The following is an 18,329-nucleotide window of genomic DNA, read 5'->3' on the forward strand; positions in this document are numbered from 1 at the left end:
TTATTTAATTTTGTTATTATTTTGTATTTCATTTCTTTCCTTTCGACCTTTGAAAGCCACTGCCTTAGACGTAACCTTACTAATAAGGGGGTCAAATGAAAAAAAAAATGAAAAAAATCATTATATTTATTCTCATAATAAAAATCTACAAACAATAACATAGGCGTATCTACGTATAATTCTAGATTTAAACTAATTATATTTAAAACAGAATATTTTTAAAAATCTTTACACAAGTCTATTTATTTCACATATTACTTATGCTCTGTTGTACAGTCTATGATATGTTGACACTGCGACGGACTCCCCCCCCCCACACCCCACCTGTCATCTGAGGTGACGATGGTGTTCACCTGTATACAAGGACACTGAACTCGCAGTGGGATGTTTTAGTTGCAGTGAGTATGGCACGACTCTGCCGCGAGCCAGGCCCGCTTGGGCGCGGCTCTATAGCCTAACTTATAATTGTATTCACTTAACTTACAGATCGCTTCACACTTACAAAAATATACACCCATAATAACTATAGTATTACTTTACTGGCAAGTTTGTGATGTAGTAACAATACCTGTGTGTACGCGAGACACGTCCGCTACGCTACGAGTCGCGTAACGAACTAGGAAACGTTTGGAACAAACGTCAACTACACAACGACCTCGACCGGCGAGGGTCACGCACACACACACACACATTCTACTTCCGGTCCAAGTCCAGCTCATGATCAGCTCGTACGAGAGCACATCAACATCGGCTGCCTCGACCACAACTTAGCGCTCTCTTCGTGTCATACACGACGGTCACACACACACACACACGCAACCATCACTAATATCTAAATGAGCGTAACATCACATAACGATAAACAATATCATGGAGCTCGTCTTGTGCGAGGAATGTAGTAGGTTTGTTGAGTGCGGCGCTAGGTGGCGCTAGGCGGCGTCCCGCGCTGCGATACGAGCGGCGATGGCGGCCGTCAGAGCAGAGCCCTTGCCGCTGCCGTCCTCCGCGCCCAGCAACGAGAACTGTACACACACATACATAGTAAACACCTTATGCTAACAAAAAAGAAGAATTTCTAACAAGACTAGGATGTTGAGAACAAAATCCGACAGATAACTTAATTTTTCCAGGAGGTATTTCACTCCTCTAAAAATTAAACCGAATTGTATTGTGGTATGTTCAGTCAGTTGATTATCGGGAGCATTTCATGGAGGTGCAAAATGTATACAACATATTAAACGACCTATCCTCAGAGTAGTGACTACATATATTATAATATGTTGTAGTAGCTTACCGAGTGGTCCGGCGCGAGCAGCGTGATGTACTTGTCCATGAGGCCGGCGATGCGCGGGTGGTGCTTGTACACGGAGCCGTCCACCGCCACCGCCACGTGTGGCCTGCGCATGCGCCGCAATAACGTCGCGATACCTGCAAAACACCAACACACGTGTAAATCGGGCACTTTTACTAAGCTAGTGGTACAGATGTAACTTAACTCTGGACTGTCATTTGGCAAAATGCTTTTTTCACAGATTTTTTTACAAAACCATACGACGTTATTATGGATCAAGGAAGTGTTAAAATTCCCGTTTGTGAACAACGTCTTGTGCTTTAAAGTGGAAGAAAAAAGAAAGTGCAAATTATATTTCAGTCTAAAATTAAAATGAAAATAGAGCGACATTCAGTTGCATTATCATATTTTGACTGATCTCAGTCCTAACACCAGACCAGAGCAGTACGTGTAGGTATCTAGCAGTGGTTACTCACAGACTGACACGAGCTGCGCGGCGCGGTTGGAGATGAGATGCGCGACGTGCTGCGCGACGAGCGCGTCGTGCGCCGTCAGCGCCGCCCCCGGACACACCTCGCGCAGCACGCGCAGCGTCTGCGCCACCTCGCCCGCGCAGTTCTCCCTGGAACATGCACATAACGAGCAAATGATATTACGTTAAGGAAGAGTAAATGTAACACAGTATCCTCAAATCTCTTGAGAATACTATAGGGATCTTTTGCTATCAGAATTTAAGCAGTAAACTTGATAACCAGTAAGAGTAATACTAACTCTTCGAAGAGACTGAGATGCGCGGTCTGCAGCTGGTCGGGCTCGGGCTCGGCGGGGAACAGCTGGTCGCGAGCCAGCGCGCCCAGCGCCGCGCTCAGCAGGGAGCCCAGGTACTTGCCGCCGATGTACTTCTCAAACCTACAGGAGTTACAAAACATTTGTACTATTTTAACGGTTGTTTTCACCTTCTACTATTATTAACAGATTAGGTGTATCAACTCTTTTATATATTTAGAACTTTATTGGATAGTAAAAAGGTAAATTAAACATTTACTGACGTGAAGGAGGTGGCGAGCAGCGAGTTGGCGTCGACCTCCTTGTCGAACTCCGTGCGGAAGAAGTCGAGGCAGCCGTTGTCCCCGAAGGCGCCCCACTCCACGTCCACGCAGACGTCCTGCACGCGCTCGTGCGCCGCCTCCCAGTGCTGCACGCGCGACGCGCGCTCCATGTAGCAGCCGTTCGAGCCCGTGCCCAGGATCACACCGATCTGAACACCACACACATTCAATTGATTCATATAGTTTTATTTCCGTTATGGTTTACTTGTACCTATATACAAGCCAGTAACGTATAAAAAACAATAGTAAGAAACAGTACGGCCTTAATATTATCAGTTTCTAGCAGATAGATAGTTGTATACATGACACCACGACAATTGCCGCCATGCCATCTGCTGTGGGTTCGATCACCGCGTTTCAAAAAGGCATGTGATCTGCATATGTTTGTTCCGCGGCGAGGCAATATTGTAAATATCAGAATCTGTGTCCGACGCTTCAAAGATGAAGTAGCTTCCTTTTTGAAGAACATAGAATACCGGTTTCTCTTTTCCTCAGTATCGCTTTGTGAGTGGTGGTGTGGTACGTACCCCGACGTTAGGGTCGATGTGTGCTCCCGCGACGAGCGTCCCGGTGGTGTCGTTGAGCAGCACGCGCACGGTGATGCGCAGGCGGCGCGCGCGCAGGCAGCGCTCCAGCAGCGCCGCCACGTCCACGCCCTCCAGGCCCGAGCACTTGAAGCTCTTCGTCCACGTGATCAGCTCACCCGAGGAAATGGAATGCTGCTTCATCGGGAACGAGAATGTGAACCCTGGAAAATGTTATTGTGGCGAGTGGATAAAAGTGAATATAGATTTAAGGATTGTGTGAAGCTGGAATTGGTCATGAGAAAGGGGAAATTGAAAATGTCCGCTTAAAGAGATATAAGACGAAACTTTGGGATAAACAGGGTAGACTGAAATTTAAACTGTTCTACAAAAAAAAATGATTTTGGTAGTAAATCTACAATATGGTACAGGTAATATTTACCTAGTGAGAACTCCTGGTCCTCCATGCCGAGCTCGTGCACGAAGTCCTGCACGCAGTCAGCCAGGAAGTTGAATAGCTCGTCGCCAGTGCCGAGCCGCAACGCGTTGCTGCAACGTGATACACAAACCTTGTAGTTTTGGGAGAACCAAGGACGTATCGGTATCTCTACCCACATTCCTACTATTAGAATTGTATTTAGCTGTAAGCCTTCCATGCTGTATTAAATAAATAAATAAATTATAAGTATTTGAGGGTATGGATAGCCGAGTGGTGGCATTATATTATACAAGGGTTAATGTGGTCTACAAATACTTGTCTTGGCGTACTTGTTCATGTCATTTGAATAAGAGTGAGAGATGAATGAAAAGAGAAAGATTAAGAAAACGGCTCTCGTTATTCTCACATAAATGGAAATTGAACAATAAATGATGTATTGTTAGTGACTGACTTGATGTGGTACTGCTTGACGTGCTGGCGCACCAGCTGGCCGGCGCGCAGCTCCAGCAGCAGCACGCGGAAGTTGGTGCCGCCGAGGTCCAGCGCCAGGAACACGCCCTCCTCTGTAAACATTATACAGTACCTTACAGTCGGTGCTTGTTAGTTTCTACGTGTGAAATAGAATACCAGTAGACCAGTAGCGTAAGGAGTGTTAAGTATAAAATAGAAGATTAAAAACTTAAAATCATTTTTTTTTATTTCAAATAGGCTGTTTTCCAGGCACTTTCAAAACGTAATAATATTCTAGACTCTAGGTGCAAGTTTTCAAAATGTTATTCTTATGGAGAAGAACCTATCTTATTCAGATAAGCTTCCCATACAAGCCCATCGCCTGTGCGTCAGTGTCTAGTCGTATATAAAATGAAGAAAACACGTAAATATTAAAACACAGATGGACTGTGTTTAACAACGTAAAGAAGTTAAATATACTTAATCAGAAACATTAGTGATAATTTTTCAGTTTTGTCAACTGCTAAAGCTTCAAAATCAAAGATCAGGGACCAGCAGCAACAGACCTAAACCCAGTTGCTAAGCACCACAAACACTGCTGTACTGTATTATCCATAAAGCACTTTAGACCAGTGCCAAGGGGCCCACTATGAACAGGGGCCTAGCATTGCCGATAAAAATTAAAAGAAAAAAAAGGGATTGTGGTAGACCCCAAGGTAAAATGCCCACGTTATTGACACTATAAGAGTGGCAGTGCCTGTCTTAGTAATTGTGCGGCCTCTGCCCCCTTAATCCGGCCCTGACCACGAATACCGATAATATACTGACCGGTGCCGTCGGGCAGCTCGGGCACGTAGGTGTTCTCCATCTGCAGGCTGGAGGGCTGCTCGCGCAGGCCGCGCTCCAGCTCCGCCTCGAACACGTCGCCCACGCGCCGCAGCACGCCGCCGCACAGCACCAGCGCCTGCAGCCGGGACTCGATCTGCAAACACAATCACAACAGTTCATACGAGATTAGACATCGTTGTTAGATAATAAGTTTAAAGAAAGTCCAATTGGCTAGACTATGCATCGTAATATTCACCCAAAATAAACATCACAGCACAGTACTTGTTATTTATCAGCTACTTTTTGCCTTTACGATTTCGGTTTGGTACGTTACAATCACAGATATTAAGCTCTGTATCTACATTAATAATCTAGATCAGAAACAAAAGATTATCTAGTAAATTACAGTGTATAAGATTGCCGAGCAACACGTGCCCAAGAAATATCAATTAGAAATAAAGATCATTAATCTTAATCAACGGCCGAGTTCAGACGGTATTGATGTAGCACCGGCCAGCGGCGGGCCAGAGCGGGGGGGGGGAGGCGAGGGGAGGGCGGAGAGGGTGGGGGAGTGCAAGCCCTTCATCATCCAGGGTGACGGCCCGTGTGTACAAACACAACACCTACAACGCGCTGTGATCAATCGCTTGTCCAACTTCACGCAGAGTAAACTATAAAACTTTGAGAGGGAAGACCTCTTTAGTCAGCGTTTTATGGGTCTCCTGCACTTACTTGTCAGATGGCCCACCGCCTATTGTTTCGGGTGTGAGAGAGACTGCGCTCTGCGCTTTGTAATTCGTGGTTTACACATATTATTCCACAATCCAAATGTTATACCATTTTCAGTACTCAGTAGGAGCGACAATCACAACGAAAAATGCACTACAATTTCCCACGGAGACAATATAGCATTGTGTACCATAAATATAATGTGTGTATAATAACATGTATAGAGTGTTTACTACATGAAATATATTAGTGCGATGCGCGGGCGCACGTGGCGCCTCACGGGCTGCGCGGGCGCACGCGTGCCGATAACCTGCGGGTACACTCACAAGCATACGACGTCACATCTCCTGCTCACTTCCCTACCCTATCCTTAAACCTCATCGTTGAATAAAAACCATGGACTTCTTACACTCTAAAAACTAATGGGCGGAATTAGTTGTGAAAGCAGCTTAGCTAGCATAGTTGCTTACAATCAAATATAAATATCCAATCAATCTACTTTTTACTTAAAAAAAAAATTCATTTTCATACTTTTCGAAACATCTAATGAACCTGATCGATGTAACCCGACAGGCGGCGCTGACGCGAACGTCGTCAAAGGTTGGGTTTCATCGAAACGTCGTCGGTTTCATACAAACTCTTTGATAATTGACGTGTGTTTCGCTTTGTGAGGCTTTTATCTATAAATAAACGCTCTATACTAAGCATAATTTGAGCGATCTTCGGTAATGTAATACCTTACGTCACGCTGCGTGCTGAACTGAGAAGTGTTATTGTTTTCTACTTTATTTTCCTAAAGGAAGTTGTTCCAGTTTTATTCAGCAATGGATTCACAGAGCCGCAGTGATATCAGTGCGGTGCTAAGGCGGCCACCAGGCGAGTAATAAAATTACAGTAGCAATAATAAGTGTTATATTGTTATATGGCGCCATAAACTGCAGGTTGACAAGGATACACATATCGCCAGATACCCGCTATCACTAACTAACGCTACTTGCGGACTGTCACAAACATAAATATTTTACTTATACCTATGATAATAAACTTTATTGCTTAGATAAATAATTTGCGTAAGTAAACATGTAGACATGAACAAACACAAACATGTTACAATGGGAGCTACATGTGTGGTGAGCTCCTCCGGCATGTGATGCTGTTCAACAATTGTCTCTGATTGCTTTAATTGCGGCGCGGTCTGCGCGTGCGCATGCGGCCTGATTGTACGCCGAGATACTATCGCTGGTGACGTCACGCATTGATGCAGCTTCTGGATATATAGTCCACTATAATAATAACAATATTGTTATGTAGGTACAGGTCAACAGGTGGTACGCACTATACAGAGTAGCCGCCGCGCAGACTGCGGCGCTCTCTGTGTGCACACTACTCTGTGCCGGCCCTGACCTTTACCGGTTATTTGTCTAGACATGACATATTTGAAAACAACAAGAATGAAGGGAAGGGATAGCAAACTGTATGAATAGTTCGTGTAAACGATTCAAAACTGATATAGATAATGGATACGTCTCTACGTGTACAACGACTTGACCAAACATCATCATCATTAAATCTCTGATCATACAAAAAATATTAAAACACTAAACTTCGTGTACGAATATCTGAACATTAATCACATTCACACTACTATCGTTAGTACCGATTGCATCAACTTCAAGTATCTTAATATTCCACTATCAAACACACTGATGCGCAACAATCTTGTAGACACCATAATGTAGATATAGCTTAACTAATATAAACCCTCTTAAACTTGAACCAGCGAGTGTCCGGTGCGAGTCCGGTCTGAACCACTCACAAACAAAACATTACGCAAAGCAAACAGCTCCGAAAAACAATCTCGAACAAGTAATGTTTACACTGATAACATGGTTCCTACGAATAATATGTTTGTTGTGACACTTCGGCATATTTACATGATACACCAGTAATAGTAGAAACAGTAACAAGCTACATGCACGCTACGTAAGTACACCTGCCAAATTCTAACTTATTTGGTGATTGTTTTGTTTTTGATAAAGAATTTATATTATAGTCGTCACGGTGAAGTCTTTCAGATCAGCGTTAGCAAAAATACATAATTAATAATTAGTAAAATAGTAAGAAGTACATATTATGGCAGCTGTTTAGAATGGAATTATTTTAAAGACGCAAAAACGATCGGTTTTTGCGTCTTTAAAATAATTTTATTCTTTCCACTTAGCTGTCGTAAAAACAAACTCTACGATCATTACAATATTACTTAACCAAACCTCAGGGTTCAGAGGTCAGACCCGCGCCGCGCACTCGGCCACAAATTACATACAATGAGTACCGAAATACACCAGCCTGTATAGAGCATACATGGTGTTGCTATTTGTGTACCACTAGGCCGGGGAGGGGGTCCTAAGTGACTGAACTGAGCTGAAGTGGAGGAGCAATTGGTAGCCAATTGAGCAGCCGGCGACGGTGACCACGCGACGATAATTGGATGAGTTTTGTGTGACGATGACGTCCCGAACACTCATTGATACCATCAGTCAGGACATCAAACTATTAGTTGTAACGACTTCGATACAAGTCATTACATTAATAATAGTCTATGTTGTCCATTTGGTATGTTAATCAAGTTTTTTGCTGTTATTTGATTGGTAATATCCATATTCATTATAGCAAGTGTATTTAACATCGTTAATGCGACACACAAGAGTCCCATAACGTCCGTCTACGTCACCGCCTCGCGCACCAAGTCATCTGCACATCATTAAACATGTATACGGGTCGCCGCTGTCCCTTCAAGATTTGTATTATAAGTGTCAGATTCGCAAACATGGGTGCTTGGTAACTACTAACTCGGACAGAAAACTGCTAAAAGTCAACGGAATTCCTTCTGTACCTCTCCCAATATTTATCTGGTTATGCAATGTTTTATGATGTAGAGTCTTATGGAGGCTGCAATACATACTTCGTGTAAGACAATGCTCATTCTAATCCAAGACTCATTCTGTTATTTATATTTCGATCACAATGATTGATCTGTTTCATCGTAATTGTCAAATGGAAGAATTATTTTATTTTGCGCCGATGACAAGCTATCGTACTTTTTCCTATTTTCCTAAGCGCAGCGAATCGAGAAATATTTTCAATTAAATCTACCTTCGTACGATTACCAAAAAATAAAATAGCGAGTAATAAACTTCGGTGGCTTAGTTTAACACAAATAATCTTAACTTTTTCACAGAATTAGCTGCAAATTTAAGGACATAAAAGAAGAAGTCTTACCTTCTGTGTGCGTATCTTGTCATCAAGCCGTAGTGGTGTGGGCAGGAACTGGTCCTCCCAGGGCACTGCGGGTGCGGCGCCGGAAGCGGGCCGGTGCCCGTTCACGCGCCCGTTGACCGCCGCGCGCGCGCTCTCCACCGCCGCTGACATCGTCGCCTTCACGGGAATCGAACTGACTGGTTCTGTTGACAAAAGATGATTATATTATTGTACAATCCTGTATTTAAGTTTATACATATTTATTACTGTAATAAATGTAAAAATAAATAAAAGTGATGTACACTTTATTTACATTATTTAGAGGTCCAACTGGCAAAGGGATCAGGATCCAAGCTGCCGGTGGTTTTAGCTCCACAAAAAAGGAACTTCGTTACGATTCGCGCCGTGACAAAAAGTACCGATTTTTTAATTAGACCTTGACCCAGACGCAAAACGAAAGCTTCCTCAGGAGTTGGTCAAGGCTCTTCCCCTAATGATAATATTATTATGCACAACTAGAGCGATTAAGAGAAAAACAAAATCAAACTCTTCAGCGTATTCTTAGCGTTACCAACAAGCTGACGCCGAGCAACAGACTGAGCACTGAACTGACTCTAAAATCATAACATAAACAATATTTGATGTTTTTAATCAGTGTGATACCAGAGGTCGCGACTTTGACAAAAACAATAAATTTCACGACACCGCTGACCCCCAGCGCCGCTCGCCAAATAATTCCATTTGAGGAAAAAACACGCGATAATGAGTAACCAAATACCTAGTGCTAATAATTAATACTGGTTAAAAGATTTTTGTTGTTCATTATGATAAGTAAGAATAATTAATGGCGCCCAACGTGGTAATATGTTTTGAGCGAAGGAACAAGATAAACTCTATTTTGTTTATTAACGATTTCTATATACACTAGTATGCAGCTACATTTTACATTGTATTTATGTCGCCATTCGTATCATATCATATTCGTATATCGTGTTTTCAGTTTTGTATGGAGAGCAGAGAGGTGCGTTTCAAAGTAATTTTGTTTGCTGCTTTTTATATTACATTGACATAAATAGTTTTAAATCAACAATTTTTTAGTTTTTTTTTCCTCTACAAGACATAACATTCGGTAAAAAAACAAAAATATGCCTACATAACATCAAAGTTTCCGGTTTCATCCATTAGAATTATCAATGTAAGTAGTGTTTGTAGAGCGATCCAGTTTGTGGTCTCACCAGTAGAACTCTCGATATCTGCTAGTGGCGGCACGTGGCTCCGCCTGTGTCCGCGCACTGCTCGCGGGCTGTTCACCTTAGCGAGGCAGCGGGGTTCAACATGAACTTTAAAAGCATCGTACACAATATACTGTGTGTGTAGCGAGGCGCCTGGAGACGTGGCGCCGCGCCCACCGCCAACACTGCGCCAATGTTGGACATTGGAATAATCCCCAACCTTCACACAACTATTTATCTTGTGGCCGTGGCTTGCGAAATCTTTGATTTGAGTTGAATGCTTTATGATAAAGGAAATTATTGTGCTATAGCGATAAAATTTTATTCACCTAAACACTAAGATAATGTAAACCGGCCCATAGCCAATACCCGAGGTACTACTATTGAGACCAATGTTTGGGGTAACGAAATATTTCTTAATACTCGCAAGTTAATAAAAGGAGTTAGCGGTATAGATCAAAAACAATGAACCGACTAGATGCGCGAGCGCACGTAGATGCAACGAGTTATCAAACTTATCTAAATCTGGCAGATAGCTGGGTAAGTACGTCTCATAAAGTGAAATAATACGTTTAGTGTGGAATTACTATGGAACAAACGTTATCTGAAGACATCTTGACAGCTCACGGTGGGAGGTGATGAGGTGAGGAGAAATTGTATCGAAAATCAATCTAAATCGGAAAAATAGGATATTGATATCAACACAGTACCGCAATCAGGTATTAAAGCTTTTCTCATTGCCACTGCCTTTACTGTCGAAGCATCCGACCTAGATCTGACACTGCAAACACATAATGATCATATTTTTATCCCGTCCTCATTAACGCCAGCACCCACACAGTGATACCACACACTATAGTTATTTGTTAAACACGCACACACGCACACTGCAACAGCGCGAGGTGTTCCGCAACATTGGACTATTTCTCTATTTCTGTGGAACACGACATTTGTCAAATGTTGGTGGAGGAGTGGCCAACATGTAAACAGCGACTATCATGATGTATTTATGAGTCTCGCCACAAACAGCTCGTAGCGCCACACACAGTAGGCTGTCGATATTTGGTACAAGCGGTCGATACTGTCTGCACCGAGTTTTCTAATCATTCCACGTATACATTCCATATTACGTTTACGTGACACAATTTTAGGACATGTGTTTTACCTTAAATATTGTTGATGGACGGCTGGAGAGAAGCGCCACTACTGCCACTATTGTCAAATAATTAGCCATTCATTAATAACAAGATAAGTGTAATATAGAAGTGTTTATCTGTATGACGTCACGGGCGTAGTCCAGATCTAGTTGAACTTTAGCTGTTTGTGATAGAGCTGTAATTAGCGCGAACCGCGACTGCTACGTTACGTAACAAGCGGGCTGGGGGCGCAGGGGCGCGGGGGCGCGGGCGCAGGTTATCGCGCGCCCCCGATAGCCGCGACATTGTCCCTGGACCAGATCATATCTCTCTAGATACCTCTTGCTTATAATTCGTAAATCGACGCGTTATTATAATTTAATGGCAAAAATTCCGTTATCAAATGAGTTTATATTGTGTTTAGGAGATAGCGTGGAGTAGGTAAGTGTAGGAGGAATGAACTATTTCATTATCGCGCGGCTTGATAACGAAACTTCGGGAATCTGGTAATTAACATGTTTAGATATAAATATTGTGTAGCTAAGCTGCGATAGTACTGTCCCACGAGACTGCCGGCTTGCCGGGGACAGCTTTCAAGTCTTAAAGTAAGGATATTGCAAAGTTTGAATTCAGTGTTACCTTAAAAGTGTTATTGAGTGGTATATTATACCATATACCACTCAACAAGTAAAATTTCTAATTGTTATCTTCACGATTGAAGAACTGTGTTTAGGCTACTTCTGCCATCTACTGGATGTAAAGCTACTTCGATTGTCAACATGTTCCCAGGCTCCAGATTGGAAAACATACACACACTTACAGACACTACATTTTTCCTTATTATTTTTAGATAGTATATGACTCGATAACAAGTAAGTACCAATTATAATACGTGATCTGGCGCATCCTAGCAGACACAACAATGTAGGCATCTATGTGGTTATATAACTGATGTTTATTTAGATCCAGTATCTTAAGTGTCGGTCATTATAGATTTGGCTGAAATTTATAATAAATATGTGAATTTGAAACAAGAAAACAAGAAAGATCTATGTGAACTCCTACACACTGCCTTACCAGGAGTGCTTTCAGACATTACTTAATAGAACAAGAAACACCACACGGCAGTTTACCCTTTAAATAAGGTGCCTATGGATTTGAAAAAATACCTGAAACACGATGAAGGAATTTTAAAATGAATACAAATTGGAATATATCTTAGAAGTTTTAAATTGTAGAACTAAAAAAGCTGAATGAGTTTAAAATACTAATAAAAACTGAGATATTTAGACTCTACATTTGATACACGGCTATTCGTAACACGTGCGGCGAACGATGTCAACTTCAACGTGACGTAAATAAGATCATATTAACACCGTGAAGTATCCGCAAGTGACACACAACCCAACACTGAATGGTAGATGTAATTGTAATCAGACCTCATAAAAATCTACAAATAATATTCCCGTTGTGTGTGGCAGACGCCGCTCTCCGCCGGGTAGCGCTGTCACTTATAAGTTTGATGGTAGTAAATGGCTGTAGGAAATAACAACAACAAACACCTCAAACACTGCACAGTTGATGAATTTACAATAATAAATAAAAAAACTAATATAAGCAGTAATTATTACATGTATTGATGTATTTGTAGACATGCGTAATGGATTAAATAATATAAAAAATAAAGATACTAAAATTACGCCTCATGTAATGATAAAGAAATTTCTGCCTGATTATATATCGTGAACTCGCGCCGCTTGACTTCAATTTACTGTAATTACTTTACGAGCTAGCCTTATCAGTAGTTATTGATTATTTCCAGACTCCCACAGAACACGGCCAATTAATATTAAGTACCTAAACGATCCCAAGGAGACTGCCGAGGAGGTAGGCAGTAGTAGGCAAGCTCGCGCAGACCTTACGTACGCTGTGAAGTACCAAGTACGAGAAGCAACAGGAGTCAGTTATTTATATCAGATTCTCAAAACAACTACGAGTACATACAACTAAATCCAATGAGTGACTGCTGTTTTAAAATGTAACTAACTGATAACGATACTAAGCACCATTCGTACATGTTTGGATGTATAATGACAATATGTTGCCGACTCTTGCTTCTGACTCTACCTGGACCCAGTACTTATTGCAAACGACATAATTATAGTTTAATGGAAGATCTCACGAGATAAGATCGCGACAATTCAGCTGTCACAGTGTTTAATGACTTCCGCGTGCTGCGCAGGCGCACACGTCATCAGATGCAACTCGTAACACACCCAAAGCATACTGTTGGTGCTCTATGATAATGAGAGATCTTTGATATCGTCTTTAACCTTGAGAAACCTACTGTTGGGCATAGGCCTTGGCACTAGGCTCTTGCTCTTCGAATCCATCCTTATACGTTTCAAGATGTTTTTTAGTAGAGTAAACATATTGTGTACTCAAATGCTTCATGAAACAACACTATTAAGTGAATAAAAGTGCAAGAAAGTAGTAATAAGTAATGAATTGCTAATGTCATCGCTCACACGATTGTTTTCATTCACAGTTACGCGTGGAGAGTCCGGCGCTAGTCCGAGTGGCGTGCCGCTGAGGTGTGTCGAGACAGTCGCGTTGTTTACGTACGTAATGTTACACTCGTAATAACTGCAGCAGGTGATGATGCGTTGCGCGTCAGTGGGCGCCGGCTTTATAATGTAATGGTGCGATTCATGTGGTGGACCACGTGGACCTGTTCATTGACAATCGTACCGCACTTTGTCTTGCGATTAACTCAATTTTTTATATCTAACACACGCTGACGTTGTGACTGAATAACTCTACAATAATAACAGACCAAATCCTAGACCAAAAGTAGCGACCTAGTAATAAATTTGTTGTGTCTCGAAAATGTGTGATTTCATTATCACCGCACTGTATGGCTTCACCTCCTTTGGTATATTATACTGTAATCATGCGATAACGTTTGCATTTAGATGAACTCGTTATCAATAGGACTAAAATACAGATGATGATACCTAATATTGTGAGGGGAAGCTTCTAGAAGCAATCACGTGTTCAGATCAAGATTTGTCGACAATAGGGACTGGACAAAGTGACCGAAATCTTGTGTGTGCAGCCCGCGACAATTGGTACCAATATAGAGATCACTTGCTGAGAGAGTGATCAATCCCTCATGGGAACTTCAGCAATTTTAGGGACTAGGTGGAGGCTACAATAAATCTAGAATATTCATATTCTAGATTTATTGTAGCCTCTTTGCTTATAAATTTCAATTTATAAGCAAAAAAAACAAAGATGACAATACACAAAAAGAGACAAAACGATTAATAATGGTTCCTTGCTTCGTCAAATAGATTATCCACCACAGAATGGTTCGTTGAAATAATAAAGCTTGACAAGATAACGACGCAGTATTGTCAATCTAGGATTAATTGAGAGTCTGGCCGTCATCGCCGCCACTCATCCCACACTCGATGCTTTACGATAGATTTTCCTCGAGCGATATGATCGCTGGTAATTGTGTTATTAACAGCTGGTCGTGACTACTTACTGTACTCAGGTAGTCACTCCTCAGCTGAGCTCCAACGACTGACGCTTGACGTAAACGCGCTCTACTTTATTTATGTGATAATGCTTTACTCGAACTTGTATTGTTCCATAAGTTTGCTATTAAAATATTTTGATATCTTGAATTTACTATGTGCACATCACTTAATGCACAGCTACGTGCATCTCATTATGTAGAGCTGATAAAAATGTATAAGCACTAGATTATGCGCTGTCAAAATAATTTATGATTACCAATTTTATCATTAGTCCGCACGGCGGAGGCATGGCTTGTGGTGCGACCCCGCCTCCACATAGCACTTCGTACAAATAAAGAATATTCCAGAACAAAGTGTCGCATTAGTCTATATTACTTAGAGTTTATGAATTTTTGGCATTTCAGGACGTAGGTAATCTTATAATCTATCGTTTTGTTTTTTTTTAAAATATAAATCCTCGTTATTTGTCAGTTCGATTTTTTAGCTAGTGTTTTACACGTGGGTACTTGTGCATTGGCTCAACCGGGAGAACTCGATACAATCTATGAGTTGGAGACAGTGCTCGCGCCACACTGATTTATTGGCTTAAATGGGTAATTTGCGACGTCGCGTCGGGGAGGTCTGGGAACACACAGACCGGTCGGAGTGACCGGAGCTGTTGGAGAAGGCCGATAATATCGATACTGGGCGACTAGCACACACACACAAACACGCGCGCATTGTGAGGAGACGCGACGTGATGTAGTGAATGATAATGTGATGGAGTAGAGACGAAGACGGTCATTATGTGGCCGGTATTGTACGCTGCAGAAGGCGCACACTTAGATTAAAAACCTATTTACACGAATACAGAGATATGACAGGATGGTATGTAAGATTTTGCTGTGATTTATCAAAATCATGATCACAGTTAAGTTGACTGCATGCATAGGGACTAATGCAAAGTAATTGTGATTCTATACAGAAGGCATGCGTAAATAATTTATCTTGGATCGATCTCGATGACTAAGTACTATTTACTGCTTGGTTTGGGTACGGATTTAAGATGTGTTGGATAAAAGAAAGTGACGTTCAATAATATATACTCTGGACTTTGGAAGACATTTCAAGACAAATCTTCTGCAAGTACTGTCGTATATTATAATAAATACTAGAATATGGTAAACACGAGGAGGTGACGCGGCCTGCGCACGCGCACCTCTAGTTAATGAACTTGTGCAGCGCGCGACCTTGCGGACGTACTGCCAACCTGACGAGCTGTAGAGGCACGTCTATTATACAGCATAACTAAGTATTAATCTATAAGAATTATAATTTACCATACCACTTAATCGTTACATAACTTCAAAACGTAAGTATATAATATCAAATACGGAGAGCGGTGTGAGCAATACGATAGAGATTCATTTGTTTATAATATGGATACAAATGGGCTTAGTCCTCGTAATCAGCCGCCAAGCTAAAGCTACTTTTTCTAACTATAAATGGTTCGAGATGCAGTCATTCCACATTAAATTATTAACAAATTATAGAGTCTTCTACCATCGTAATAACGAAGAAGGTATAGAATGTGCCCAAGAACTACTTAATATATCAGATGCATGCAACAAGTGTAGTCTATGATGTGTAATTTATTAATTACTTTACGGAGCCGGCGCCAACGGGAGACGAAACGACACTTGCGATATTGGTTTAACTTAAACCACTCGCACCATCATTTCATACGTGGACTTGATAATGATTAAGCAATTATTATATAAGCAACTTTTTTAACTTCACATAAATATAAAAAGCCTGCATCTCTACCTACACCTATCTGTAAAGGTAAGATAGATGAAGTAAAACACAACAACACCGCGAGCGTCATTTGTTGTGATTAGTTCCGCCACCTGAGCATAAGATGTGATGTGATGAGACAACATCGATAGCGATACACACTGCTTTAACAAACATGCCATACTAGTGTCAAAAACTTCAAAAAAGCGGGGATAATCTTAAACTTCGGGTTTAAAAACAATAAAAGCAAAGGCAATGCAATCTACCCATACCGAACTCGGATTGGGAATCAGCTCAGCTCTAGTGACTGTTGTTGCACGTGACGCTGATTAGAGCAATTGTCTGGCAATTAGGAGCCGTCCTAATCAAAGATATTAATGATAACGAGGTCAGAGTTCTACAAGGGTTGCTGCAGAATACGTCACGAGGAAAACGTGAGGCTTTGTTTTCAGACTTTTCGAAATTCGTTCTCGTGATGTCTGATGATTGTGTTAATAACTTCCTGGTTTGCATAGGGATGTACCGATCATTAGGTCTGACCAGCACATCCCTGCACGTGTCTCCCCCCCCCGCCGCCCGCACGCCTGCCCCCGCCGTCGCCTGCGTGCCGCCGCGCCGTCTCCTCAATGGATATTTAGTGCAGGACGTGTCGGAACCGATCCTATTCACTGCAGTCACCAGATCAACTGCCGACAGTTATTTATAGGCCGTTAGTGCTGTTACACAATCACAGCCCCTATTGCACGAGTACGCGAAACGTCTTTATCACAATCACAACCAATATGTCGTTAAGAAGGATGCAGATGACCATTTGAGACATTTATTCCTATTGTAAGTTCTACTCGTATACTGAGCATTCCGTACTATTACAGAATGTAGAATTGGAAATGTAAAAGCCGCATGACGACATGATGGCTTAAGTACCTTCGATAAGAATTCGATTAAACCCGCAGTTCTGGAGCTGGACCAGAGTTTTGTTTTGGTGTAGTGACACGATTTGAATCTACGACAACAACTAACAACTAACACTGATTTGCTACTCGATCTTGATATAATCGATGGTATCATTTCAGTACCCAATCAAATGCTAATCAAAATCAAAAACTGAATCAAACCGGTTTTGGAATTAAGCCTACAGGTCTAAATAATTACATCGTCCCATAACAGTTTCAATCAGATAGTTGTGCGTTCTCGAGCGCGGGAGATGGAATCCATTAGCGTCAGTTCAAGTGTAACAAGAATGATTTAGGTAAACACACCTTCGCCGCGCCCGCAGCGCGCCGTGACGTGACGCGGACGCATATTATATAGTATCAGATATTTACTATCAATTAGCGAGTAATATCGCTCAAATAACAATTATTGAGATTAAAGGACGCACATATCACAATAAACGCCGTCAATGAAAGCGGCGTGGTCTGAGGAGGCGAACCAAGAGGCTGCAGTCACGCGGACTATCAGTAACCACGCCATATCTGTGAGTTGTTTTCAGTGAACTTCAGCCGATAAGGCTATCTGTTTACTGGCTAGATCTTTCTCCGTGAGGTCGGCGCGGGTCGCCTGCGCCCGCGCTCGCGGACGCGTTTCGCCGCTGATTGGGACGTCCGTCATCCGTCTATACTCTACCTACGAGTAACTACATACCACACTGAACATACAGATACGTATGTTTACGACCTACAAAAACATCAACAAGCTTTTTTTCTTTCAATTAGCTGTTTATTCGCGATCTCATCAACATTGATTACTTTGACTAATGGAATTAGAAGTGCGTGCTCGGTAGGCAGCAGATACGCACCGACAACTGATTCCGCGATTTGTTGAATATTGATAAAATGCTAATCGTTTCGGAATGATACGCATTAGATATGCAATAAAATAGTTTGATTTCACGTAATTGTAACAAATCTATTAATATAACAGTATTTTCTAATTGATATTTAATGTTTCATTCATGAAGTAAGTGTGTATTGACGGTCGTGTCGGGAACAATAACACGGCTGAGGTTT

General features: G+C 41.7%; 1 protein-coding gene across 1 annotated transcript; it reads right to left on the reverse strand.

Moving 5' to 3' along the window:
- Positions 1-108: 108 nt before the first annotated feature.
- LOC113496031 (hexokinase-2-like) lies at positions 109-8,833 on the reverse strand. The gene is made up of 10 exons (XM_026875087.1): positions 8,650-8,833; positions 4,642-4,795; positions 3,815-3,926; positions 3,367-3,473; positions 2,928-3,148; positions 2,341-2,549; positions 2,063-2,200; positions 1,768-1,913; positions 1,295-1,428; positions 109-1,022 (listed from the first exon to the last, which is right to left on the reverse strand). Exons 1-10 carry the CDS (start codon positions 8,797-8,799, stop codon positions 930-932), a joined length of 1,464 nt encoding a protein of 487 aa, XP_026730888.1. The 5' UTR covers positions 8,800-8,833; the 3' UTR covers positions 109-929.
- Positions 8,834-18,329: the final 9,496 nt, after the last annotated feature.

This window comes from Trichoplusia ni, chromosome 7, assembly GCF_003590095.1.
Source record: "Trichoplusia ni isolate ovarian cell line Hi5 chromosome 7, tn1, whole genome shotgun sequence".
Lineage (NCBI taxonomy): Eukaryota > Metazoa > Arthropoda > Insecta > Lepidoptera > Noctuidae > Trichoplusia > Trichoplusia ni.